This window comes from Oncorhynchus nerka, linkage group LG5 (assembly GCF_034236695.1).
Source record: "Oncorhynchus nerka isolate Pitt River linkage group LG5, Oner_Uvic_2.0, whole genome shotgun sequence".
NCBI lineage: Eukaryota > Metazoa > Chordata > Actinopteri > Salmoniformes > Salmonidae > Oncorhynchus > Oncorhynchus nerka.
In genome coordinates, this window is record NC_088400.1 from 27,532,618 (window position 1) to 27,557,231 (window position 24,614).

A 24,614-nucleotide genomic window follows, 5' to 3' on the forward strand; every position below is an offset into this window, starting at 1 on the left:
TCCGGACCGTACCCCTCCCACTCCACGAGGTACTGAAGGCCCCTTGCCCGATGCCTCGAATCCAGGATGGAATGGACGGAGTATGCCGGGGCCCCCTCGATGTCCAGAGGGGACGGAGGAACCTCCCGCACCTCAGACGCCTGGGGCGGACCAGCCAAGCTGTAACCTATAACATACCCTGTTCACTCTCCTCAGGACTTTGAGGACACAAACCGCGGGCCCAGCTTCCGGCAGGGCAGGCTTTGGGTCGAGAGCCAGACCCTGTCCCCCGGTGTGAACACCGGGGCCTCACTGCAGTGACGGTCAGCGCTGGTCTTTTGGCGCAGCGCGGCCTGCTGGAGGTGACCATGGGCGGCTTCCCAGGTCTCCTCCGCGCACCTGAACCAATCGTCCACCGCAGGAGCCTCGGTCTGACTCTGATGCCACGGTGCCAGAACCGGCTGGACCAACCCAGCACCGACCGGCAGTGTGCCCTCTGCGGCCACAGATGGTGCACGTTAAGGCCCCTCCTCCAGCCTCCTTATGCGCAGCCCCTCCCAACTCCATGGGCAAGCCAGTCTGGTGCGTCAACAACACACACGTAACACAAATAATCTTACACAAAGACATGATGGGAAACAGAGGAATAAATACATGTCGTGACAAATATAACTTATACATGCCTCATGACCTTAGTTCAACTTTAGCACCTCATCAGAATCCAAAAATAAAAGCTTGTTTTATTCCATTGTATATAAAAGTAAAACCCTCAACAGACACAATATAGCCTCAAAACATGGTAAAAAACTATATTTGTGATATCATTGTTGGTCAATCCTTGAATCCATAGCTCTTTGAGAGTGGTTTGAGAGTGGTTACATTTCTCCAATCCCATCCCTCAGCTATTTACTGAAACAGTGGTGGGGTGAACACTTGTATGAACTGCAGATTGCCCCTTGAACAAGAAATGCCAACCTTTGGTTATAAACAGATGCTATCTTTTACTATACAGCGATGCATGCTGATAGATGGTAAAATAGTTATCAATCAAACATTATTAACCACATCAAACACAACACTTGGCTTTCCCTGTGATGAGCCGTTTACAGAAAATGCTGATGCCCACACCAGCAACGTGCTTTTCAAAAAAGGTCACTCTACACATCAACCTGAATTACTGACATGCTAGGAAAAAGTGAAGATAAGAACTTGGGTTGAAGAGGTTATTTTCTTTGAAAGCAATACCAACTGCTATGTCATTGTGCACAGACCAAATTTATTAAGGAACTGTCGTTGAAATAACGCTAAAAGGAGTCAAAAAATAACAATGAATTTAAAAACATCATACCTGTTACAGTTATATCACAAATTGATATATTACACTGCATACAAGATGTTAATGGAATGGAATTGAACATACAGTAACATCAGTTAGTTTTCTTCCTCAGCTCAGTCTAGTTTAACAAAACACTGACCTTTTATTAAACAATAGTGAGCTATATTCTTTAGATTAGATAGTGAGCTATATTCTTTAGATTAGACTATGGTGAGCTATATTCTTTAGATTAGACAGTGAGCTATATTCTTTAGATTAGACAGTGAGCTATATTCTTTAGATTAGACTATGGTGAGCTATATTCTTTAGATTAGATAGTGAGCTATATTCTTTAGATAAGACTATAGTGAGCTATATTCTTTAGATTAGACTATGGTGAGCTATATTCTTTAGATTAGACTATGGTGAGCTATATTCTTTAGATAAGACTATAGTGAGCTATATTCTTTAGATTAGACAGTGAGCTATATTCTTTAGATTAGACTATGGTGAGCTATATTCTTTAGATAAGACTATAGTGAGCTATATTCTTTAGATTAGACAGTGAGCTATATTCTTTAGATAAGACTATAGTGAGCTATATTCTTTAGATTAGACAGTGAGCTATATTCTTTAGATTAGACTATGGTGAGCTATATTCTTTAGATTAGACTATGGTGAGCTATATTCTTTAGATTAGACAGTGAGCTATATTCTTTAGATTAGACTATGGTGAGCTATATTCTTTAGATTAGACTATGGTGAGCTATATTCTTTAGATTAGACTATGGTGAGCTATATTCTTTAGATTAGACAGTGAGCTATATTATTTAGATAAGACTATGGTGAGCTATATTCTTTAGATTAGACTATAGTGAGCTATATTATTTAGATTAGACAGTGAGCTATATTCTTTAGATTAGACAGTGAGCTATATTCTTTAGATTAGACTATGGTGAGCTATATTATTTAGATTAGACTATGGGGAGAGCAAAGAGTTAATTTACTTAAATTCTACACATTTAGCCAAGAACGGAGACAAGATTTTGGCATTTTATAACTAACTTCATGCAATTCTACAAAATTTGCCATGAGACGAAGAGAAAAAATTGCAGTTTTATAGCTAATTCCCTGCAGTTCTACACATTTTGCCAAAGGGGGGAAAGAAAATGTTGCTGTTTTTAATATGTGACATGAGCAGGCGTGACTAACTAAATCAATGCGGGCCAGCCGGGCGATAATTCAACCATGATTAATACAAGTTCAGATAGCTGGCCGCTAGACTAATTTACCAATCTAAAAAATGTTAGCTGAAATGGGCTAATTGAGTGACTATCAGTGACTGACATAAATGAGAAAAAAACTGCTGATGCACAACCAAAATGTTGAAATTTAACTTAATTGATCAGCGGGCCTACGAAAGGTGTGGTTATAAACAGATGCGGGCCGCCAGTTGCCCATCCCTTCTATAGTGTAACATTTTATTTTACAAGATAGATCAAGTTGCCTGAATTCTAGGTCTAGTCCTGGACAATGTACCTCCACGAGGCACATAACACATAGCAGGGAATTGGTACTGGCTGAAGATCCAACATTGTTGACCATTATGACACAATATAGCTACTCCTCTACATCCTGTGTTGTGCTCTGTTGATGATGAAGGGGATCCAGAGTTGATATAGCTACTCCTCTACATCCTGTGTTGTGCTCTGTTGATGATGAAGGGGATCCAGAGTTGATATAGCTACTCCTCTACATCCTGTGTTGTGCTCTGTTGATGATGAGGGGATCCAGAGTTTTCCTTTTAACTGCGTGGTGCATGATGTCTGAGGGTTGAATGTTGATGTGCTGTAGATTCTAGACCCGATAAAGGGGATTTAAAACTGGTCTATTCATTCAAGGAACTCACTCTTCAGGCTCCCTTCACTGTCTGAGAAGTTCAGCAGCTCCTCCAGCTCATCCCCTGTGTCATCTTCCTCCTCCTCTGCCTCCCGGGACATCTGGGGCTTCCCCTCACCTTTCCCTCCCAACTCCAGGTAGCCCTTGGCTGTGGGGTTAGGCCCTCCGCTCCGTATACCAGCCTCTGCCTTAGCCTTGGTGCCTTGCATCGTAGACGTGTGCTCCTCCCAGACTGGTGTCCCCCCTGGACTGCCACCTCCTGGCCGGGTGCCTGCCTCTCCGCTGGGGGCTTCTGCACTGGGGGCCAGTGACACCGCAGACTTGCTGGTACACAGCCCCATGAAGGTCTGCTTTTCTTGTGCAAGCTTACCCTCACTATTTCTCTCACACACTCCCTAGACTAGTGATGCACTGTGCGTTCTTGATGAGACTGGCTAAAACTGGGCATTACTACTGGTGTCTGTGTTGCTTCCAAGAGAGGCAGAGGAGCACCCTATTCAGTATTTTCCATAACAGCCGTTTTGAACAGAAGCTTTTGTTCTTCGGGTTCAGCTGGGTTTCAGAGAGCCCTTGACTTAAGACTAGTATCAAGACAGCTTGCCAGGGAAGTCTGTTGGTCGCAGTTCACCTCAGCTCTCAGAGCACACACCTAATCTAAATCATAGCATCTCTATACTTATCATGCAGTGTTATTCAGACTATTTGTAAATGCTCTTTTTGGACACAATTTCTCTAAAAAGCTTCCAAAGGTGTGCTGTTAACATTTAATCCGTTTTAAATCAATAAATACATTGATAAAATTGAAGAATAATTATTGATGTAGAATTGAATTAATTACAATTATATGGATTAGGAGTCAGGTATAGTTCACAGCAATTAATGTCTCATGGACAAACACATGTAACAATTACATGAGATTATAATTCTGGGTTTCCAAGATTACACCACTACAAATGAGCTTTTTCTCTACTCATAATTATGTTTAAAAAGTGAATAATATACCTTTACCGTGTCATTTATTTTTCTCTGAAAGGAGAGAAGAGGCGCTTATCTAACAGTGGCATGACCACAGGTGAGCCTCGTTTACCAAATCACTTTGTTGAATTACCACCCTGTTTCAATCCCTCATTATATGGGGGGGAATCATTTCTCAAATATTATCTAGTGGGAAAGCCAAATCATCTTACTGTGATGTTAAAAGTTCTGGATCATTTACTATACAGGATAGTTATGTACAGTTGAGGTCGGAAGTCAGGTTGGAGTCATTAAAAGTTGTTTTTCAACCACTCCACAAATTTCTTGTTAACAAGCTATAGTTTTGGCAAGTCGGTTAGGACATCTACTTCATGCATGACACAAGTAATTTTTCCAACAATTGTTTACAGACACATTATTTCACTTATAATTCACTGTATCACAATTCCAGTGGGTCAGAAGTTTATGTAAACTAAGTTGACTGTGCCTTTAAACAGCTTGGAAAATTCCAGAAAATGACGTCATGGCTTTAGAAGCTTCTGATAGGCTAATTGACATCATTTGAGTCAATTGGAGGTGTACCTGTGGATGTATTTCAAGGCCGACCTTCAAACTCAGTGCCTCTTTGCTTGACATCATGGGAAAAATCAAAAGAAATCAGCCAAGTTCTCCGAAAAAAATTGTAGACCTCCACAAGTCTGGTCCAACGCCTGAAGGTACCATGTTCCTCTGTACAAACAATAGTACGCAAGTATAATCACCATGGGACCACGCAGCAATCATACCGCTCAGGAAGAAGACGCGTTCTGTCTCCTAGAGATGAATGTACTTTGGTGCAAAAAGTGCAAATCAATCCCAGAACAACAGCAAAGGACCTTGTGAAGATGCTGGAGGAAACCGGTACAAAATTATCTATATCCACAGGAAAATGAGTCCTATATTGGCGTAACCTGAAAGGCCGCTCAGCAAGGAAGAAGCCACTGCTCCAAAACCGCCATAAAAAACTGCACATGGGGACAAAGATCGTACTTTTTGGAGAAATGTCCTCTGGTCTGATGAAACAAAAATAGAACTGTTTGGCCATAATGACCATCGTTATGTTTGGAGGGAAAAGGGGGAGGCTTGCAAGCCGAAGAACACCATCCCAACCGTGAAGCACGGGGGGTGGCAGCATTATGTTGTGGGGGTGCTTTGCTGCAGGAGGGACTGGTGCACTTCACAAAATAGGTGACATCATGAGGAAGGGAAATTATTTGGATATATTGAAGCAGCATCTCAAGACATCAGTCAGGAAGTTAAAGCTTGGTCGCAAATGGGTCTTCCAAATGGACAATGACCCCAAGCATACTTCCAAAGTTGTGGCAAAATGGCTTAAGGACAACAAAGTCCAGGTATTGGAGTGGCCATCACAAAGCCCTGACCTCAATCCCATAGAAGTTTTGTGGGCAGAACTGAAAAAGTGTGTGCGAATAAGGAGACCCACATACCTGACTCAGTTACACCAGCTCTGTCAGGAGGAATGGGCCAACATTCACCCAACTTATTGTGGGAAGCTTGTGGAAGGCTACCCAAAACGTTTGACCCAAGTTAAACAATTTAAAGGCAATGCTACTAAATACTAATTGAGTGTATGTAAACTTCTGACCCACTGGGAATGTGATGAAAGAAATAAAAGCTGAAATAAATAATTCGCTCTACTATTATTCTGACATTTCACATTCTTAAAATAAAGTGGTGATCCTAACTGACCTAAGACAGGGAATTTTTACTTGGATTAAATGTCAGGAATTGTGAAAAACTGAGTTTAAATGTATTTGGCTAAGGTGTATGTAAACTTCTGACTTCAACTGTAGTTAGCCTACATAACGCCATCTCTTCAGGAAGCGTGTCCACACAAGACACATTGGTCACTTCCCTAGCTCCCTAGAATAGGGTGGTAATGTACCTCTAAACTAAACCACAGATACTGGGCAAGAGATTTTTTTTATCCACTTTGGGGCTAAGGTTAAGAATGGGGGTAGGCGATGGGAGTGTGATCCTAGATCTGTGGTTCGGGACAACTTCATTTGGTCTCACAGGTCTCATCGCATGCTGTTTGTCTGAGTTATAGCAGTCAGTGTGCAGGTTCCACCCTTTTCTCTGATGTTCTACAGGGGCAACCAACATGCCTGTGAGACTATGGAACACTTAGATACTGCTGAAAGGTGCAGTGTTTTTTTCCCTCATAGTATAAATGCTTAAAATCCTAAAATCTTTTAAAGGCAATGGTCAAGTAATACAGTAATGTTTTCCTCTGCCCTAAGGACCCAATGCATTTAATCAGGAACAAGATTGAGAGAGAAGTTATCTCCCCTTGGATGCAGTGAATGGATGTGTAAGAAAGCAATTGTAGCCTATTTGACATGGAAGTGCAGGCAACTTATATCCAGTCTCTTTGCTGTCACTGTCTCCTGTGAAGAGGCCAATCTCACATTTGATTGTTGTAGTTGGTGAGTGGGGCCAAAAGTAGACTGGTGCTGAAAGAGGACCACACAACTGGGGTGGCATTAAGTTTTGAAGAGGATCAACTGAAATGGAAGATTCCTGGTGTCTGTGAAGCCCACCGTTTGGTGTGACGCAGACCCGGTGAAGAGTGTGGTGAAACAGAGAAGACCCTGTCTGTCCTGTTGAGTTTTAATGCAGTCTTTTTACCCGACAAAGTCAAGTTATGATTTGCCAATTATCCCGTGAGAACTTTTGTCCCGAACCCATTGAGGTGTTTCAGATGCCAAGCTTATGGCCATGTTAAAACAGTGTGTAGGAGGGAGATTCCTAGATGTGAGAAGTGTGCAGGAGGGCATGGAACTGTAGGGGTAGCCATGTTTTTATTTTACTAGGCAATAAGAACACATTCTTATTTTCAATTACAGCCTAGGAACAGTGGGTTAATTGCCTTGTTCAGGGGCAGAACAACCGATTTGTACCTTGTCATCTCAGGGATTTAATCTTGCAACCTTTTGGTTACTAGTCCAACACTCTAACCACTAGGCTACACTGCCACCCCAATGATACTGGGGATCAGAAGTGTCCAGTGAGAGAAAGGGTCAAGGCCAGAGTAGTACAGAAGGTGTCATGTGCTGAGGCAGTGAAGAGAGTTGTAGAGGAGGAGGGATCCTAAGAGTGCTACAGTGCTTTTGTAAGGTTGGCTTCTCAGCGTTCATAGCCATGGTTATCAACTGTACTGCAGAAATAGAACGTAAATCACAGAAAATAGATGTGATGGCAGCTGCAGAGAAGAACTTAGGTGAGACTTTACTGCAGAAGAGTTAGAAGGTGTGTTAAACTCTAGTGTCCCGTCTTCCCAGGCTGCCAGTCTGATATAGGACCAGACAGGGCCAAGTAGTGGAATGGGGTAGTGGGGTTTTAATAGGTAAAGGGTTGGTGTGGCAATTTTTTCTTCCATTTTCCCTGTCCTTTTGCCCCTTTTCATATCACAAAGTGCAAGAACTTCAAACTTACATAAATGTTTAAATAATGTTTACATAATGCTTTACTCATTCCATGTGTATATACTGTTTTCTATGCCACTCCGACATTGCTCGACCTAATATTTATATATTTTTAAATTACATTATTTTACTTTCAGATTAGTGTGTATTGTTGTGAACTATTAGATACTACTTCACTGTTGGAGCAAGGAACACAAGCATTTCGCTACACCCACAATAACGTCTGCTAAATTTGTGAACGTGACCAATAAAATTTGATTTGACCAATGAAGTAGGTGGCGGTGTATGCACCTGTCAAATGGGTGCGATTCGCCAATACAAACAACAAGAAGAACGCATGACGTGTGCATCATCTTGTGGTGTAAAAGTTGAACTACTGAAAAATGTCCAATGACGCTTTCTTGTAAGGGTTTAACATCTCTGGTGTCCGTTGGGTTTTTGTTGCCAGTTGTGCCCACATCAGAGAGGGGGTAAATAATAGCCAGCTCTTCATTAATGCATGTTTGATGAGCTGTGTTGTAAAGGGTGACACACACGAGAGTGTAAGGTAAAGTCCAATAGAGTCAAACAGATTAATAATATGCAGAAATACAAAATGTCGGCTGATCCCTTGATATGGTCATGCACTTTCATTAACGTTAAAAATGTAGTTACTTTATCCAAATGTGGTGATGTTTCATCAGACCAGACACCGGTATTACTGATGTAATTCTCGTGAAAATGTTCACCCCTTTTTCAAAATGACCTTCATAAACCCCATGGTGTGTGATGGCCGCGTCTGATCATGTTTACGTTTTAGCAGAATGTATCATATAAAATAATCATACTGCACACTAAACATACATTCCTGGTGTTCTGTGAGTATCTCGTCTGTGATAATTAAATATAATACATGGGGAAAGTATTTTTATTTCAAAATAAATAATTTGACTCAGGCAATCTTTGGGCTACTAAAAAGGGTCAGTTTCACAATGCATAGAGCGACCCATGTGTTGGATAATTCGAGATCGTAGTTTCAAGTCAACTGCGTTGCTGAATGAAGAGCAGTCGTGCTACCATACCGGGTCTGACAGGAGAAAGACAGTCCTCGTTTTACCTTGGGAATTGTATATTTCGTGATAAATAAGATATACAGAGAGCGGGGTTAATTTAAATTCAATATAAAGTCAACAACTTGGGTTTTCATTGGGGCTCCATTTTAAAGTCAGAATTGTCAAAATGTTGAGTGTTGCAAGAACAGCTTCAAGGTCTCTCCCCTCTCCAAACTGCTCAAGAAGTGTGTCCTCCTTGATAAAGAAGGTAAATCAGCCACAATTGACAAATAATGTTAGTTTAAATGTTTCCAATAGGTGTAATTGGACATGAAGGATAACTAATCAAGTAGTAATGGCTAGTTCTAGCTAACGTTAGCTAACGTTAAATGTCGCAGCTAAAGTAGCTAGTTAACATCGTTTGCTACTAGCTGAGTACCATCTGATGGATAAAGTTGCCATCCCGAAAAAATACTAGTTAAATTAAACCTCTTAAGGATCGGCCCCTTTTTTTTCAATTTTTGCCTAAAATGACATACCCATACCCAAATCTAACTGCCTGTAGCAAGGACATGCATATTATTGGTACCATTTGAATGGAAACACTGACGCTTGTGGAAATGTGAAAGGAATGTAGGATCATTTAACACATATCTGGTAAAAGATAATACAAAGAACAAACCAAATGTTTTTCTTGTACCATCATCTTTGAAATGTATTATTCCAGCCCAGGTGCAATTTAGAACGTTTAAGACTGATCCAATAAATCATTGCATTTTTGTTAAAAATGTTGTATCAAGACTGCCCAAATGTGCCTAATGTATTTATCAATAACTTTTCATTTTCAAAACTGTGCACTTTCCTCGAACAATAGCATGGCATTATTTCACTGTAATAGCTACTGTAAATTGGACAGTGCAGTTAGATTAATCTTTCTGCCAATATCAGATATGTCTAAAGTCCTGGGAAATGTTCTTGTTACTTACAACGACATGCTAATCGCATTAGCCTCCGTTAGCTCAACCGTCCCGCAGGGGACCCACCAATGCTGAAGAAGTTTTAACAATAGTCACATCGGAAAACTAACTGTTCAAGAAGAAGAGCTAGCCAGTTAATGTTAGCTTGGCAAGGCGTGACTAGTTGTACTGTTAGATAACTAGCTAATTTACAGTAGCCAGTTCGCCAAGCCGGGGTTGGCCAGGATGTTTTCTTTAACTATATCATGTGTTGTTCTTCTGAATAGACATACCAAGTAATGTACATTAGCGACCATAGTGGGAGCTTACTAAGGGACAAGTAATGGCTAGATAGTTAACGTTACCTGCTTGAAGTGATTGAATTGCAAGTGGTTTCAAACCCTTAAGCGGCTTGTTATTTTGTGTAAGATAAGTTAATGAAATGTGCAGGTCTTGTTATAAAGGGGGGCGTCATTAATCGTGAAAATAACACCTGTGACCATCACTGTGGTGTCCCAGGGCATGATGTTCAAATGTCATAACCAAACATCATTTTAGACAAGCTATGTAGCTATTTCATTCTTAACTGCCTTCATGTTGCTGGACCCCAGGAAGACACGGCAGCGGCTAATGGGGTTCCTTAATAAATACAAGTACATTCATAGACAATGTTTTATACCACATTAGGATTATTGTGCATCCATGCCCTGTGTTAATTTAAAAATATACCAGTTTGTTTTCATTTATTGGTTGAAAAGGGTTAAGGACAGATTTCACTAATAAGTAGTCATGATATGGTAGCTAACCAATATTTTCCCCATAGGCTTGCTGGAATGGATTTCAGCAAGATGCTCTCAGGTCTGTGGCCAGATGTGACTATTCGTGAGTATTCTTTCCTGAAGTTTCTTTCCTGAAGTTTCCCAAGTAAACTAATATGTAAACTAATTAATATCAATATAGCATCCAAGAACGTCTCTGACCATTTGTGCTTACCTTGATTTACTTTGTTTTCCAGATCAGAGGCAATCAAAGGATCAGTGATTGGGATTGATCTGGGTACAACAAACTCCTGTGTGGCGGTTATGGAGGGCAAACAGGCAAAGGTCAGTTTATGTTTTGAGATGGCAGTGTTGTCACCCTCTGGCATGTTATCACATTTATTTATAAAGCCCTCATACGGAGTGCTAATACAGAAACCCAACCTAAAACCCTAAAGAGCAAGCAATGCAGATGTAGAAGCACAGGTTATCATTTCATCAGGGATTTAATTACAAATGTTTGACCTGTGTGATGAAGAGAACGTCTTTGAAATCATCTTTTGATAGTTGTTTTTTTAGACTGTTACTGACTAGTTTGTTGTGACAGGTACTGGAGAATGCAGAGGGAGCAAGGACAACACCTTCAGTGGTCGCCTTCACAGCTGATGGCGAGAGACTTGTTGGCATGCCAGCCAAAAGACAGGCAGTCACCAACCCTAACAACACCCTCTATGCCACCAAGCGTCTCATTGGTCGTCGTTACGACGATGCAGAGGTTCAGAAGGACATGTGAGTGTTTTGCTATATATCTCTTATATACCTTACTAGCCATTGTAAGGAATCATTAGTTGGAAATGATTTTGAGGTGTAGATAAATTCATGACAGGTTTCTCTTTGTGGCTTCACAGGAGGAACGTGCCCTACAAGATTGTCCGTGCTTCCAATGGTGATGCCTGGGTCGAGGCCCATGGAAAGCTCTACTCCCCCAGCCAGGCTGGTGCCTTCGTGCTGATGAAGATGAAGGAGACAGCAGGTAATCTACCTATCAATTAGTGTTCATTGCCCCCGTAGGGGGAACTAGCATGCCAATTCTCTGTTACCAACTACCCCTGTCTGTGTGCTAAAAAAAAGCATGCACTCATTGTAACATTGTCCTGGTTTTAGAGAACTACATGGGTCACAATGTGAAGAATGCAGTGGTCACTGTGCCAGCCTACTTCAATGACTCCCAGAGACAGGTATCAGCCTTACTTTATTTCTTCAACTTTGTCTGCTGAATCATTCATTACTGGCAAACACTGGTGACCGAAAGTCACTTTGTCACTAGCTATGCCTTTGCCATTGACTCACAGAATGGTGCTCTATCAAGCCTCAACTTTGATCAGTGTATTTGTGTCTGGCTGCATTTACACAGGCAGCCCAATTCAGATTTTTTCTTTACAAATTGGGCTTCTTTTTTTTAAGAGGTCAACCGATTTAATTGGAATGGACGATTTTAAAGTTTTCTTAAAAATAGGTATTCTGCATTTTTGGATGCCGATTATATTGCAATCCACGAGGAGACTGGACCGGATTTGACCATATTAATGACCTAAGGCTTGTATTTGTTTGTTTATTATAATTAAGTCTGATTTGATAGAGCAGTCTGACTGAGCGGTTGTAGGCAGCAGCAGGCTCGTAAGCATTCATTCAAACCGCACTTTCCTCCGTTTGCCAGAAGCTTTTCGTAATGCTTCAAGCACAGCGCTGTTTATGACTTCAAGCTCCCGAGATTAGGCTGGCAATACTATAGTGCCTATAAGAACATCCAATAGTCAAAGGTATATGAAATACAAATGGTATATTTAGAGAAATAGTCTTAGAATTCCTATAACCTAAAACTTCTTAACTGGGAATATTGAAGACTCATGTTAAAAGGAACCACCAGCTTTCTCATATTCTGAGAAAGGAACTTAAACATTAGTTTTTTTACATGGCACATATTGCACTTTTACTTTCTTCAACACTGTTTTTGCATTATTTAAACCAAATTGAACATGTTTCATTATTTTTTTGAGACTAAATTGATTTTATTGATGTATTATATTAAGTTAAAATAAGTGTTCATTCAGTATTGTTGTAATTGTCATTATTACAAATATATATAAAAATTGGCCGATTAATCGGTATCAGCTTTTTTCGGTCCTCCAATAATCGGTGGCTGTGTTGAAAAATCATAATCAGTCAGCCTCTACTTTTGACCAATCGGATAAGCTCTGAAAAAGATCTTTAACTCCCAGATTAGAAACATTTCTTGTGATATTGTGTAGAAAGACATGACTTTACAATTTCAATTACTAAAATTTCTTATTTTTTCATTTAACCTATTTTGACAGGAAAGACCTATTGAGACCTAGGTCTCTTTTCCAAATGCGCCATGTATAATACAATATAAAATACATATTAAACACTATATACAGACCCAGTCAAAAGTTGACACACCTACTCATTCAAGGGTTTTACTTTATTTGTATGATTTTCTACATGGTAGAATAATAGTGAAGATGTCAACTATGAAATAACACACATGAAATCGTGTAGTAACCAAAAAAGTGTTAAACAAATCCAAATATATTTGAGATTCTTCAAAGTTGCCACCCTTTGCCTTGATGACAGCTTTGCTTTGCTTACAATGTCTCAAGCAGCTTCATGAGGAATACTTTTCCAACGGTCTTGAATGAGTTCCCACATATGCTGAGCACTTCTTGGCTGCTTTTCCTTCACTTTGCAGTCCAACTCATCCCAAACCATCTCAACTGGGTTGAGGTTGGGTGATTGTGTAGGCCAGGTCAACTGATGCAGCACTCCATCACTCTCCTTGGTCAAATAGCCCTTACACAGCCTTAAGTGTGTTGGGTCATTGTCCTGTTGAAAAACAAATGATAGTCCCACTAAGCACAAACCAGATGGCATGGCGTATTGCTGCAGAATGCTGTGGTAGCCATGCTGGTTAAGTGTGCCTTGAATTCTAAATAAATCACCAGGAAAGCACCATCACACCACCTCCTTCATGCTGGGAGCCACGCATGCAGAGATCATCCGTTCACCTACTCTGCGTCGCAGAAAGACACGGTGGTTGGAACCAAAGATCTCACATTTGGACTCATCAGACCAAAGGACCATCATATTTGGACCAGAATGCAACCACATCTGTATGTAATGACAATATGCTCACGTCTCCGCCCTAACAATGGGAGCTGTTGTTCCAAAGGCAGGAAGGTAGGCGACACGCTTAGGTCCAAAATAAGCCCATAGAAACGCAGTTGGCTTATTTTGGCAAGAGTGAAACTTCTCACTTCGCCTCTTCCTCTCTGCTGTGCTTCCCTGCCATCGTTCGCTTTGTGACTGACAGGTGCATGCCCTATCAATTGATCGCTAGAAGATGCATATGTTCATTCACGGACTAACGAATTGAAACTTTAAATTAAAAGTAGCCTAAATAATATGAAGGCGGAAAATGTAGCAGGCTGAAAATGAGTCTAACCGGCTGAATAGCCGACAGCCGGCACTAATGAAAAACGCTGTGTAATGAGTAGGTCATTTTGTTTACAGGCCACAAAGGATGCTGGTCAGATTGCTGGGCTGAATGTGCTGCGAGTCATCAATGAGCCCACTGCTGCTGCTCTGGCCTACGGTCTGGACAAGACTCAGGACAGAATGTAAGTATAACAACCCTACAAACTGCTGGAAAACTTCGACGACACCTAAGCAATGACCGTGACCTTATTTTTATCCATGCTTTTAGCTCATGTTTCACACCTGTCCCTGACTTGCAGCATTGCCGTCTATGACCTGGGAGGTGGCACCTTTGACATCTCTGTCCTTGAGATCCAGAAGGGTGTGTTTGAGGTGAAGTCCACAAACGGAGACACCTTTTTGGGTGGAGAGGACTTTGACCAGCACCTACTGACCCACATTGTGAAGGAGTTCAAGAGGGAGGTGAGAAGGAGGAAGTATCCTGGACAAAGAACTATGTGATACCTTTATCTGACCAAGCACATCTGCCACATTCAAGCCAGCCATTTTTATCAAACCTTTGGTTTCTCCTTCCAGTCTGGAGTTGACCTGACCAAAGACAGCATGGCTCTGCAGAGAGTAAGGGAGGCAGCCGAGAAAGCCAAATGTGAACTGTCATCATCCCTGCAGGTGAGTTTCATCCCACAGCAGACATTTATTTCATTGCCAAGCTAATGATAAGAATAAACAAGATCTTGGTCAATAGAAATGGCTTGCTTGTATTTTATACAGTCCCTTGACCCTCATGGTTTGTGTTGTAAGATCTGTAACCACTAGCTGTACCCTCACACGGGGGCAGCTCTAGTAGAACAAACATCACATTCCACTGCATCACTCCTCTGAGCTAGGCTGTCCATCATCTAAATGTAAGATAGTTCAAGTATGGATGATGCAATATGTAAAACCTGTATATGTTACCTCCCTCTCAATCTTGATATAAAACATTTATGGAGACTTTTTCTCCCACAGACCGACATCAATCTGCCCTACCTGACCATGGATGCCTCTGGCCCCAAGCACTTGAACATGAAGTTGACCCGCTCCCAGTTTGAGGGCATTGTGTCTGACCTGATCCGCAGGACAGTGGCTCCCTGCCAGAAGGCCATGCAGGACGCTGAGGTCTCCAAGGGGGACATCGGAGAGGTGCTTCTGGTCGGTGGCATGTCCCGTATGCCCAAGGTGAGCAGATCTCCCAGTTTCTATCCCACCTCATCATGCTTTGCCCCTCTCTGACCCTCCATTCTACGGTCTCCTCTCAGGTCCAGCAGACAGTCCAAGACCTGTTTGGCCGTGCTCCCAGCAAGTCAGTCAACCCAGATGAGGCTGTGGCCATTGGAGCTGCCATCCAGGGAGGTGTTCTGGCTGGAGATGTTACTGATGTGCTCCTTCTGGATGTCACACCACTGTCTCTCGGTATCGAGACCCTCGGAGGGGTGTTCACCAAACTCATCAACAGGAACACAACCATTCCCACCAAGAAGGGCCAGGTGCGGGACAAAAATCCAAATTTGTTCTGGCTGGTGAAACCTAAATTAATTGTATATACTTCATTGTCTTACCTCATCAGTGGTACTGATGCATTCCTCCTCCTCGTTCAGGTGTTCTCAACAGCAGCTGATGGTCAGTCCCAGGTGGAGATCAAGGTGTGCCAAGGGGAGAGGGAGATGGCAGCAGACAACAAGATCCTGGGACAGTTCACTCTGGTAAGTGTCCTTCCTAGCTGATTCATACTAACTCAATTTAAATGGGATATCTTTAGATTCTCTGGTGTATCTGATGTAAACAATGTCTTACTGATGTTTCGTTCATGCAGGTTGGAATCCCCCCTGCCCCACGTGGAGTACCCCAGATCGAAGTCTGCTTCGACATTGACGCCAATGGAATCGTCCACGTCTCTGCCAAAGACAAGGGCACAGGCCGCGAACAGCAGAGTAAGATCATCAAACAACCTGCCCTTGAAATGCATGCTTTCTGTGTAGGGTGCCGTCTTTCGGATGGGACGTTAAACGGGTGTCCAGACTCTGAGGTCATTAAAAATCGCATGGCACTTATCGTAAAAGTAGGGGTGTTAACCCCGGTGTCCTGGCTAAACTCCCAATCTGGCCCTCAAACCATCACGGTCACCAAATAATCCCCAGTTTACAATTGGCTCATTCATCCCCTTCCTCTCCCCTGTAACTATTCCCCAGGTCGTGGCTGCAAATGAGAACGTATTCTCAGTCAACTTACCTGGTAAAATAACTGATAAATAAAAGTAGGATTTCAGTAATGTATTTTTACTTTACACTGCTTCTCCTTCACTTCTCCAGTTGTTATCCAGTCCTCTGGTGGCCTCAGCAAGGACGACATTGAAAACATGGTTAAGAACGCAGAGAAGTACGCAGAGGAGGACCGGAGGCGAAAGGTAGGTTTGACATTCTCTTATCAGCTGTCCGTTTGAACTTTTATCAGTTACATCCCCAGCTGGAGTTGGGCTGTGTTTTGAATAAGGTATGACTAAATGCTGACAGTAATCCTTTGTGTCCTGTTTGTTTTTGCCTAGGACCGTGTTGAGGCTGTTAACCAGGCCGAGGGCATCGTCCATGACACTGAATCCAAGATGGAGGAGTTCAAGGATCAGCTCCCTACTGATGAGGTATGTGGGACATTTTATTATAATAATACATAGGATTTTTAAAGCTTTTTACAAAAACCCAAGGACACTGAACAGCAAAATGTACATAACTATGCCTTTGAAACATCCCAAACAATCCCAAATATCAGGAAATTCCAGTAGTCCTAGTATTTGAGTTTGTTCCCCATTTTTCAGTGCAACAAACTAAAGGAAGAGATTGCCAAAGTGAGAGACTTGCTGTCACGGAAGGATGAAGAGACTGGCGAAAACATCAAACAGGCTGCCACCACCCTTCAGCAGGCATCACTCAAACTCTTCGAAATGGCTTATAAGAAGGTAATTATTTCAGCACCCCAACATTGTCCAGTAGTTTTTTTTTTTTTTTTCACTTGCATTTGTAAAGGATTGTGGCCAGCCTGGAAGAAGCCTGGATTGGTTGCTTAGCTTGTCAATTAAGAGTCTAAACATTCTTTCACAATGGGTCAATTGATATATTGCTGTTATATTTATTAACCAGCTTTTCTCCATTTGGTCACAGATGGCATCAGAGAGGGAAGGTAGCAACGGCGGCTCTGGATCGTCATCGTCAGAAGGTGGAACTGGAGAGAAGAAGGAAGGCCAGCAGTGAAACCTTTGCACTTGTGGTTGTCTGGAGACATGGACTGATGGGCTTGGGATTGTAGACCTGTTGTCCTGAGTGGCAGCTATTGTATTCTAGTCATTCTCACATGCTGTGTTTTTGCAGTAAAAAGTATACTGTATATGTCATTGAGTACATTTACATGCACAGTAATAATTTGATATTAAACAGATTATGGCAGGAGGCAGATTACGCAATAGTCATGTAAACACCTTACTCTGCTTATCATAATCGGCGTAAGGTCAAAATCAAAGTAAGCATACGCTGATTAAAACATCAGGACATGTAAACATTTTGTAATCGGCGAAGTGAGAGTTCGGAAACAACTGAATGTATGCGTCTTCGGAATCATATATGTGGTGGTAGAATATTTTGATTGCTGATTTTCTACCCGAGTGCCATCGGGTAGCCTGATTTCATGTGTCCATGTAAACGTGATTATTAGGGAAATTGTTCTTCTTGCAAAGCTTGTAAATGTTTAAATGGAACTATTATATTAATCTGACTATCCAGAATAATCTCATTAGTGTGTGCATGTAACTATTCTCAGTGTATGTTCCTCCACCCCTTTGTAATTTAATTGTGATAGACTATATATCCTGTCCATTTTAAGAAAAATTATTTGTATCTGTTGTGAAGTAGTGAACTGTTTATAGCAATTGTGTTAGTCTGACTGTGACGCCATTTTGGGTTTCATTTTTCCATGTAGCTCTGCTGGTCTAGACAACAGTGGAAATGCAATAGAAGAAGCTTGGCATTTCTCTAGCTCCATCCTGTTTATCTGCTCTATGAAAACAGTTGGCATATGTACAGTGATATGAGTAGCGTGTGTGTGTGTGGTTAAAGATGTATAATACGACAATACAGCTGCAGGGTTTTATTTCTATTCTTTTGAATCTTTATTTGTTATTCCATTCAGTACAGAAGAGCACTCATTCTTCTTGACTTTGTCATGGGTATAAGCTGAGAGAATGATTAGAAGCTACCATGCATACAAATAGATTTTGTTTTGCCATAACTATTGTATGATGTTTGAGCTGCTGCCTATCTGACAGATATAATTGGCAGCAGTAGTCTGTGAAAAGGAGAAAATAACCAGTCTGGTATGAGGTGGATTTATTGTCAAATTTTAGATTGATTTGATATTTGGGTTCTCAATTACTGTTGCTAACTTTCCTAATAAAATTCTACATTTCAACAGTGGTTTTGGATATGAGAAATTGGCAATACATTCATTGTACTTTTGCTGGGACTGAGGCAGATGATGTGGAGTCAAGCCAAATGTATTTGTCACAGCCATTAACCAGGTTTCCATCCACCCTTTTTATGCGAATAAAATGTCGGATAAAAAATGTTTCCACCGAAATCGGTGAACTTTACAAATATCGATAAAATACACTCGATAATGTGGTAAAATTCCTTATGCGAGAATTGTCGGTGGAAACGCTTTAATGCGCAAATATTTATGAATATTGATATAACAATCATATCCAGGCTATATCACAACCGGTCGTGATTATTTGTTAGCCCATAAGGCGGCGCACAATTGGTCGGGGTTTGGCCGGTGTAAATAAGAATTTGCTCTTAACTGACTTACCTAGTTAAACAAAGGTTACGTTTAAAAAATAAATAATATCGTAGTAAACTGCGTCACGCGATGACGTGTTGTCCTCCCACTACGACTCGCCGGGAAAGCGGGCAGTTTATTGCCGCATTCAAGACAACTGGGAACTCGTAAATCTTCGACTTCAGTGTGTTCAAAACATCTGGGAACTCGGAAGAAAAAAATTGAATGGTCATCCAACTCGGGCATTACCGCGTTCAAAACAACTGGGAACTTGGAAAAATAGATGCCAGTGATCTTCAGGTCGGATAGTCGGAGCTCTAGGAGGCCCGAGATCCCGAGTTGGATGACTGTTACAATCGATTTCTCCCATTCGGACCCCCCCCCTTCAATTAATACATTGAAGTAAAATATTCCTAAATTCCCAGTAGGTTTGAACGCGGCATAAGGTCACAGCGCCAACGTTTCTTTCTTGGAGGTATAGACCTATCCCACAATTCACAGCGGATCTGTAAGTCTATGGTGCCAACAGGACTATAAATTTGCAAGGGGCAAGATTTCAGTCCTTTTTTCTCTGACATGACAATGAAGGAAGTGTTTATTTGTCGTCTGGTAAGCGTTTCCTGCTTTTAGGACAGTTTGAATGAAAATCCAGTTATTAATGACAACGTTGTAGCTAACGTTAGCTAAATAACACAATTGTGTGGAACTTGCAGGGGCAAGGTAGGAATGTTAATTTAAAAAACTGCTGGCTAAACGCCAAGTTAGTTAACTAACTTAAATATACGAATAACGTTACCTTGTTCAGGTAGTTACTAGTTTCAATGGCTGCCATTTTACGATTGCCTGTTTGAGAGGCAAGTTGGTAAGGCTAACTAACGTTACCTAAATAATTGGCAAGTTTCACATGCAAGGCCGAGATGACACGTGGTGCCACGCAAAATGTCGGCCAAGTTGGCTAAAACAGTCATTCGGTACCTTTTTGTTTCATAGTGCTTTGTCAGAAGTAATACTTCTTACCTAGACATGTTAGTAGATATGGAAGAGCTGCAAGTGGGAATAACTTGATCCCCTTCAAGGGAACTGTTTCCCACTTCCTAACATTCTGGACTTACAAAAAAACACTATGGCTAATTCGTGACCCAGTAGTAGTCAGCTGTACAGGCCAGCCCCATGCCTGAGTTAGTGTTACACTGCTGGGAGAGAAAGGCTCAGCTAATGTAACTTGGTACAGCAGACACTGTTTTAGTGGCTGTTGCTGCTGAGCTGTAGCGGAGCTGTGCCCCTCTTGAGTGGGCTGTACCCACACTGGGGCAACCCTAGTAGAAGGGCTAACAAATATTTGTATTTAATACAGCCACATTTGTAGTTACTAGTGAATTTATATTCTACTCATTTATTATTTCAGGAAATCCTGCTGAATGAATTTCAACTATTGAAGGTGAGAATAAGAATATTGTAAATGGGTATGTTCTGTGCAGTGATTTAACACATTTTTGTGTATGGTGATCAACCTTTGACACAGCACAATTCTCTATGCTTGTCTACATATTACTTGCTTATATTTATATGGCTTGTAGCGCAATGTCTAAGCATTCTTTCTTTGCATTTCAGGAAAACCTTCATCTCTCAATTAAAGTCTCTTCAACTCTATACAATGTTTTGAAGGTGAGGACGTCTCAGTAGTTGTAGCGAAACTCCATGAACAAGTACTTTAATGTGCAGTGATGCGAGCATTATAGCTTTAACCCAGCTTTCTTACTGGCGGTGACGACTTTTCAATTCTGAGCATGTTAATGGCTGTTATGGCCGCTACATTGTGTTTGTGCTGTAAGGACTTTGATCATTCCTAACTAAATTATTTTGTTTCAAGGGAGTCAACTGAAATATTACTTTACAACTCAATTGAAGGTGAGGATGGATCAGAATTATAGCCAAAAGACATGTACTGTGCAGTGATGATGACATTTATCACCTACTTATTGTCTAGTGAAGAACCTTCGGAACCCTGAGCACACTTCGTTCCTGAATACCTCACGTCTACATTCTGTGTATATATTAATGTTTTCCTTCATCTTTCAGACAAAGCATTGGATTGCTTTGACAGGATTTGATGGCTTTAGTTAAAGGTAATGTACCTATACCATGTGGATTGTCTTTTGGACCCAAGCTGTACTCATAATCATGGCAGAGGCTACTTCCTCGTTGGTGATCTCTTTTCCTTGGGAGAATAACCCAGGACTTTGGCACAGTTTGAAGTAGTCTCCATCTACAACAATCTGACTAGAAGACCTGAGACACTTTTTCTTGTAATATGTTGAAACTAAACTAATGTGTTGCTGTGTAATGAGATGTTTGTGTACCTCAACAGGATTGTTCCTGTCTGGACTTGAATGGGGTATATAGACCTATGCATCCTGCAGGTGACTCCCTAAACTCCAGGCCAGACCAAGTGCAAGGTAATGACCTTTGAACATGTTGATTTTTGAACCCAAATGGTACTGTCATAACTTAATGTGTGCTGATGAGAGCTTTATAGCTTTAACCCAGCTTTCTTACTGTTGGTGAAGACTAGTTAACTCTGAACACATTTTTGTAATGGCTGTTACTGTGTAGAGTATTTATTATTACTAATTCAATATCTTTGCATTTCAGGACTACTTGCCAACTACGGAATGCTTCAACTATTCAAGGTGACGATGGGCATTATTTTACTAAGACATGTACTGTGCAGTGATGACATGTATCACCTACTTGATGTCTAGTGAAGAACCTTCGGAACCCTGAGCACAACTCTTCCTGAATGACTCTTACTGTCTGTCCTTGTATATGTTGCTCATAGGCTTTCTCCTTTCCTCAGGAATAATGTAGATGAGACTGGAGATGCTTAGGCTGTTTTGGTGGCTTATTTGGAGTCGCTGCAAGGTAATGCACTCTAAACATCTGAGGTGGTTCTCCAACCCAAACGTTACTTCCATAAACATGCTGTGCAGTGATGCAAGCATTATAGCTTTAACCCAGCTTTCTTACTGCTGGTGACGACTTTTCAAATCTGAGCACGTTTGTAATGGCTGTTACGGCCGCTACATTGTGTTTGTGCTGTAAGGACTTTGATCATTCCTAACGCAATTGTTTTGGTTTTTCAGGGAAACCTGACTACGAAATATTACTTTACAATGGCATTGAAGGTGAGGCTGGATCAATTATACTAAAAGGTGTGCAGTGATGACATTTCTCACCTACTTGATGTCTAGTGAAGAACCTTTGGAACCCTGAGCACAACTCTTCCTGAATGACTGACTCTTTTCCTCAGGAATAATGGAGATGCTTGGGCTGGATTGATGGAGTCGCTATAAGGTAATTACTTTTAAATCGGGGATTTCTGAACCCAAATGGTACAGTGCACTGATGAGAGCTTCATAACTTTAACCAAGCCTTACTGTTGAAGACTTGTCAATGCTGAGCACAGTTTAGTGACTGTTACTGTGCATAGTATTTTATAAGGACTTTATTTTACTTATCAGGTAGACTTACACTTTAGTGGGATGCCACAGCTCCATTCAAGCTATGAATGGGTTCGAATGATTGTAGCTTAACATCACACATGTACTGCATTGATAACTTTACTCACTTGTGAAGAACCCGGAGCACAGTTCTTTCCTGACTCAGTCAACTTTCATCTATTGTTCATATCCGTTTCCTTCATCTTCCAGACAAAGCAGTGATTTACTTCGACAGGATTCGATGGCTTGATTTAAAGGTAATGTACCTATAACATGTGGGTTGTCTTTTGGACCCGTCATTGGACACTGTGCTATCTAACCTCCAAACGAGCTTCAATGCCATACAGCACTCCTTCCGTGGCCTCCAACTGCTCTTAAACGCGAGTAAAACCAAATGCATGCTTTTCAACCGACCGCTGCCTGCACCCGCATGCCCGACTAGCATCACCACCCTGGATGGTTCCGACCTTGAATATGTGGATATCTATAAGTACCTAGGTGTCTGGCTAGACTGCAAACTCTCCTTCCAGACTCACATCAAACATCTCCAATCGCAAATCAAATCAAGAGTCTGCTTTCTATTCCGCAACAAAGCCTCCTTCACTCACGCCGCCAAGCTTACCCTAGTAAAACTGACTATCCTACCGATCCTCGACTTCGGCGATGTCATCTACAAAATGGCTTCCAACACTCTACTCAGCAAACTGGATGCAGTCTATCACCGTGCCATCCGTTTTGTCACCAAAGCACCTTATACCACCCACCACTGCGACTTGTATGCTCTAGTCGGCTGGCCCTCGCTACATATTCGTCGCCAGACCCACTGGCTCCAGGTCATCTACAAGTCCATGCTAGGTAAAGCTCCGCCTTATCTCAGTTCACTGGTCACGATGGCAACACCCATCCGTAGCACGCGCTCCAGCAGGTGTATCTCACTGATCATCCCTAAAGCCAACACCTCATTTGGCCGCCTTTCGTTCCAGTACTCTGCTGCCTGTGACTGGAACGAACTGCAAAAATCGCTGAAGTTGGAGACTTTTATCTCCCTCACCAACTTCAAACATCAGCTATCCGAGCAGCTAACCGATCGCTGCAGCTGTACTTAGTCTATTGGTAAATAGCCCACCCATTTTCACCTACCTCATTCCCATACTGTTTTATTTATTTACTTTTCTGCTCTTTTGCACACCAATATCTCTACCTGTACATGACCATCTGATCATTTATCACTCCAGTGTTAATCTGCAAAATTTTATTATTCGCCTACCTCATGCCTTTTGCACACATTGTATATAGACTGCCCATTTTTTTTCTACTGTGTTATTGACTTGTTAATTGTTTACTCCATGTGTAACTCTGTGTTGTCTGTTCACACTGCTATGCTTTATCTTGGCCAGGTCGCAGTTGCAAATGAGAACTTGTTCTCAACTAGCCTACCTGGTTAAATAAAGGTGAAATAAAAAAAATTGGACCCAAGCTGTACTCATAATCATGGCAGAGGCTACTTCCTCGTTGGTGATCTCTTTTCCTTGGGAGAATAACCCAGGACTTTGGCACAGTTTGAAGTAGTCTCCATCTACAACAATCTGACTAGAAGACCTGAGACACTTTTACTTGTAATATGTTGAAACTAATCTGTCGCTGTGATGAGAGCTTTATAGCTTTAACCCAGCTTTCTTACTGTTGGTGAAGACTAGTTAACGCTGAGCACATTTTCTAATGGCTGTTACTATCTGCGTAGTATTTATTATAACTAATTAGATTTCTTTGCATTTCAGGACAACTTGCCAGCTATGATTTCAAGGTGAGGATGGTTGAGGTTCTGTAGCTGAAAGATATGTACTGTGCAGTGATGATGACATTTATCACCTACTTATTGTCTAGTGAAGAACCTTCGGAACCCTGAGCACACTTCTTTCCTGAATACCTCACGTCTACATTCTTTGTACATATTGTTAATATTTTCCTTCATCTTCGACAGACAAAGGGGTGGCAGGTAGCCTAGTGGTTAAAGCGTTGGACTTGTAACCGTAAGGTTGCCAGATCGAATCCCTGAGCTGACAAGGTAAATCTGTCGTTCTGCCCCTGAACAAGGCAGTTAACCCCATGTTCCTAGGACGTCATTCAAAATAAGAATTTGTTTACTGACTTGCCTAGTTAAAGGTAAAATAAAATAGCATTGATTTGCTTGGACAGGATTGACAGCTTGATTAAAGATAATGTACCTAGAATATTTGGAGTGATTTAGTTTTGGACCCAAGCTTGTACTCATAATTGTGACACAGGCTACGTCTCCTTTGGTGATCTCTTTTCCTTGAGAATAACACATGACTTTGG

The 24,614-nt window shown here is 41.5% G+C and overlaps 2 protein-coding genes and 1 non-coding gene across 4 annotated transcripts in view; all 3 read left to right on the top strand.

The window, feature by feature from the left end:
- The first annotated feature begins 8,646 nt into the window (after nucleotides 1-8,646).
- On the top strand, nucleotides 8,647-18,408 carry LOC115129300 (stress-70 protein, mitochondrial-like). Its single transcript, XM_029659499.2, has 17 exons — nucleotides 8,647-8,955; nucleotides 10,467-10,525; nucleotides 10,659-10,746; nucleotides 11,009-11,190; nucleotides 11,310-11,434; nucleotides 11,566-11,639; nucleotides 13,993-14,099; nucleotides 14,217-14,379; nucleotides 14,494-14,586; nucleotides 14,926-15,135; nucleotides 15,216-15,443; nucleotides 15,555-15,659; nucleotides 15,770-15,887; nucleotides 16,266-16,360; nucleotides 16,499-16,591; nucleotides 16,766-16,906; nucleotides 17,109-18,408. Exons 1-17 carry the CDS (start codon nucleotides 8,875-8,877, stop codon nucleotides 17,196-17,198), a joined length of 2,052 nt encoding a protein of 683 aa, XP_029515359.1. The 5' UTR covers nucleotides 8,647-8,874; the 3' UTR covers nucleotides 17,199-18,408.
- A 903-nt stretch (nucleotides 18,409-19,311) lies between these two features.
- LOC115129302 (fibroblast growth factor receptor-like 1) overlaps nucleotides 19,312-24,614 on the top strand; it is a 50,905-nt gene continuing 45,602 nt past the window's right edge. Inside the window, exons 1-13 of one of the 2 annotated variants that reach the window (XM_029659500.2) lie at nucleotides 19,312-19,386; nucleotides 20,183-20,215; nucleotides 20,389-20,442; nucleotides 20,648-20,685; nucleotides 20,857-20,903; nucleotides 21,146-21,233; nucleotides 21,430-21,467; nucleotides 21,635-21,699; nucleotides 21,921-21,962; nucleotides 22,088-22,131; nucleotides 22,488-22,534; nucleotides 24,056-24,081; nucleotides 24,259-24,342. The gene's annotated coding sequence lies outside the window, so the exon portion shown is untranslated. Of the gene's footprint in view, nucleotides 19,387-20,182; nucleotides 20,216-20,388; nucleotides 20,443-20,647; nucleotides 20,686-20,856; nucleotides 20,904-21,145; nucleotides 21,234-21,429; nucleotides 21,468-21,634; nucleotides 21,700-21,920; nucleotides 21,990-22,087; nucleotides 22,132-22,487; nucleotides 24,082-24,258; nucleotides 24,343-24,614 lie in introns of both variants that reach the window. The other variant, XM_065018495.1, reaches the window with a different exon arrangement.
- LOC115130001 (small nucleolar RNA SNORA74) lies at nucleotides 19,916-20,113 on the top strand. The gene has a single exon (XR_003863720.1). It is a non-coding gene; the product is annotated as a small nucleolar RNA SNORA74 (small nucleolar RNA).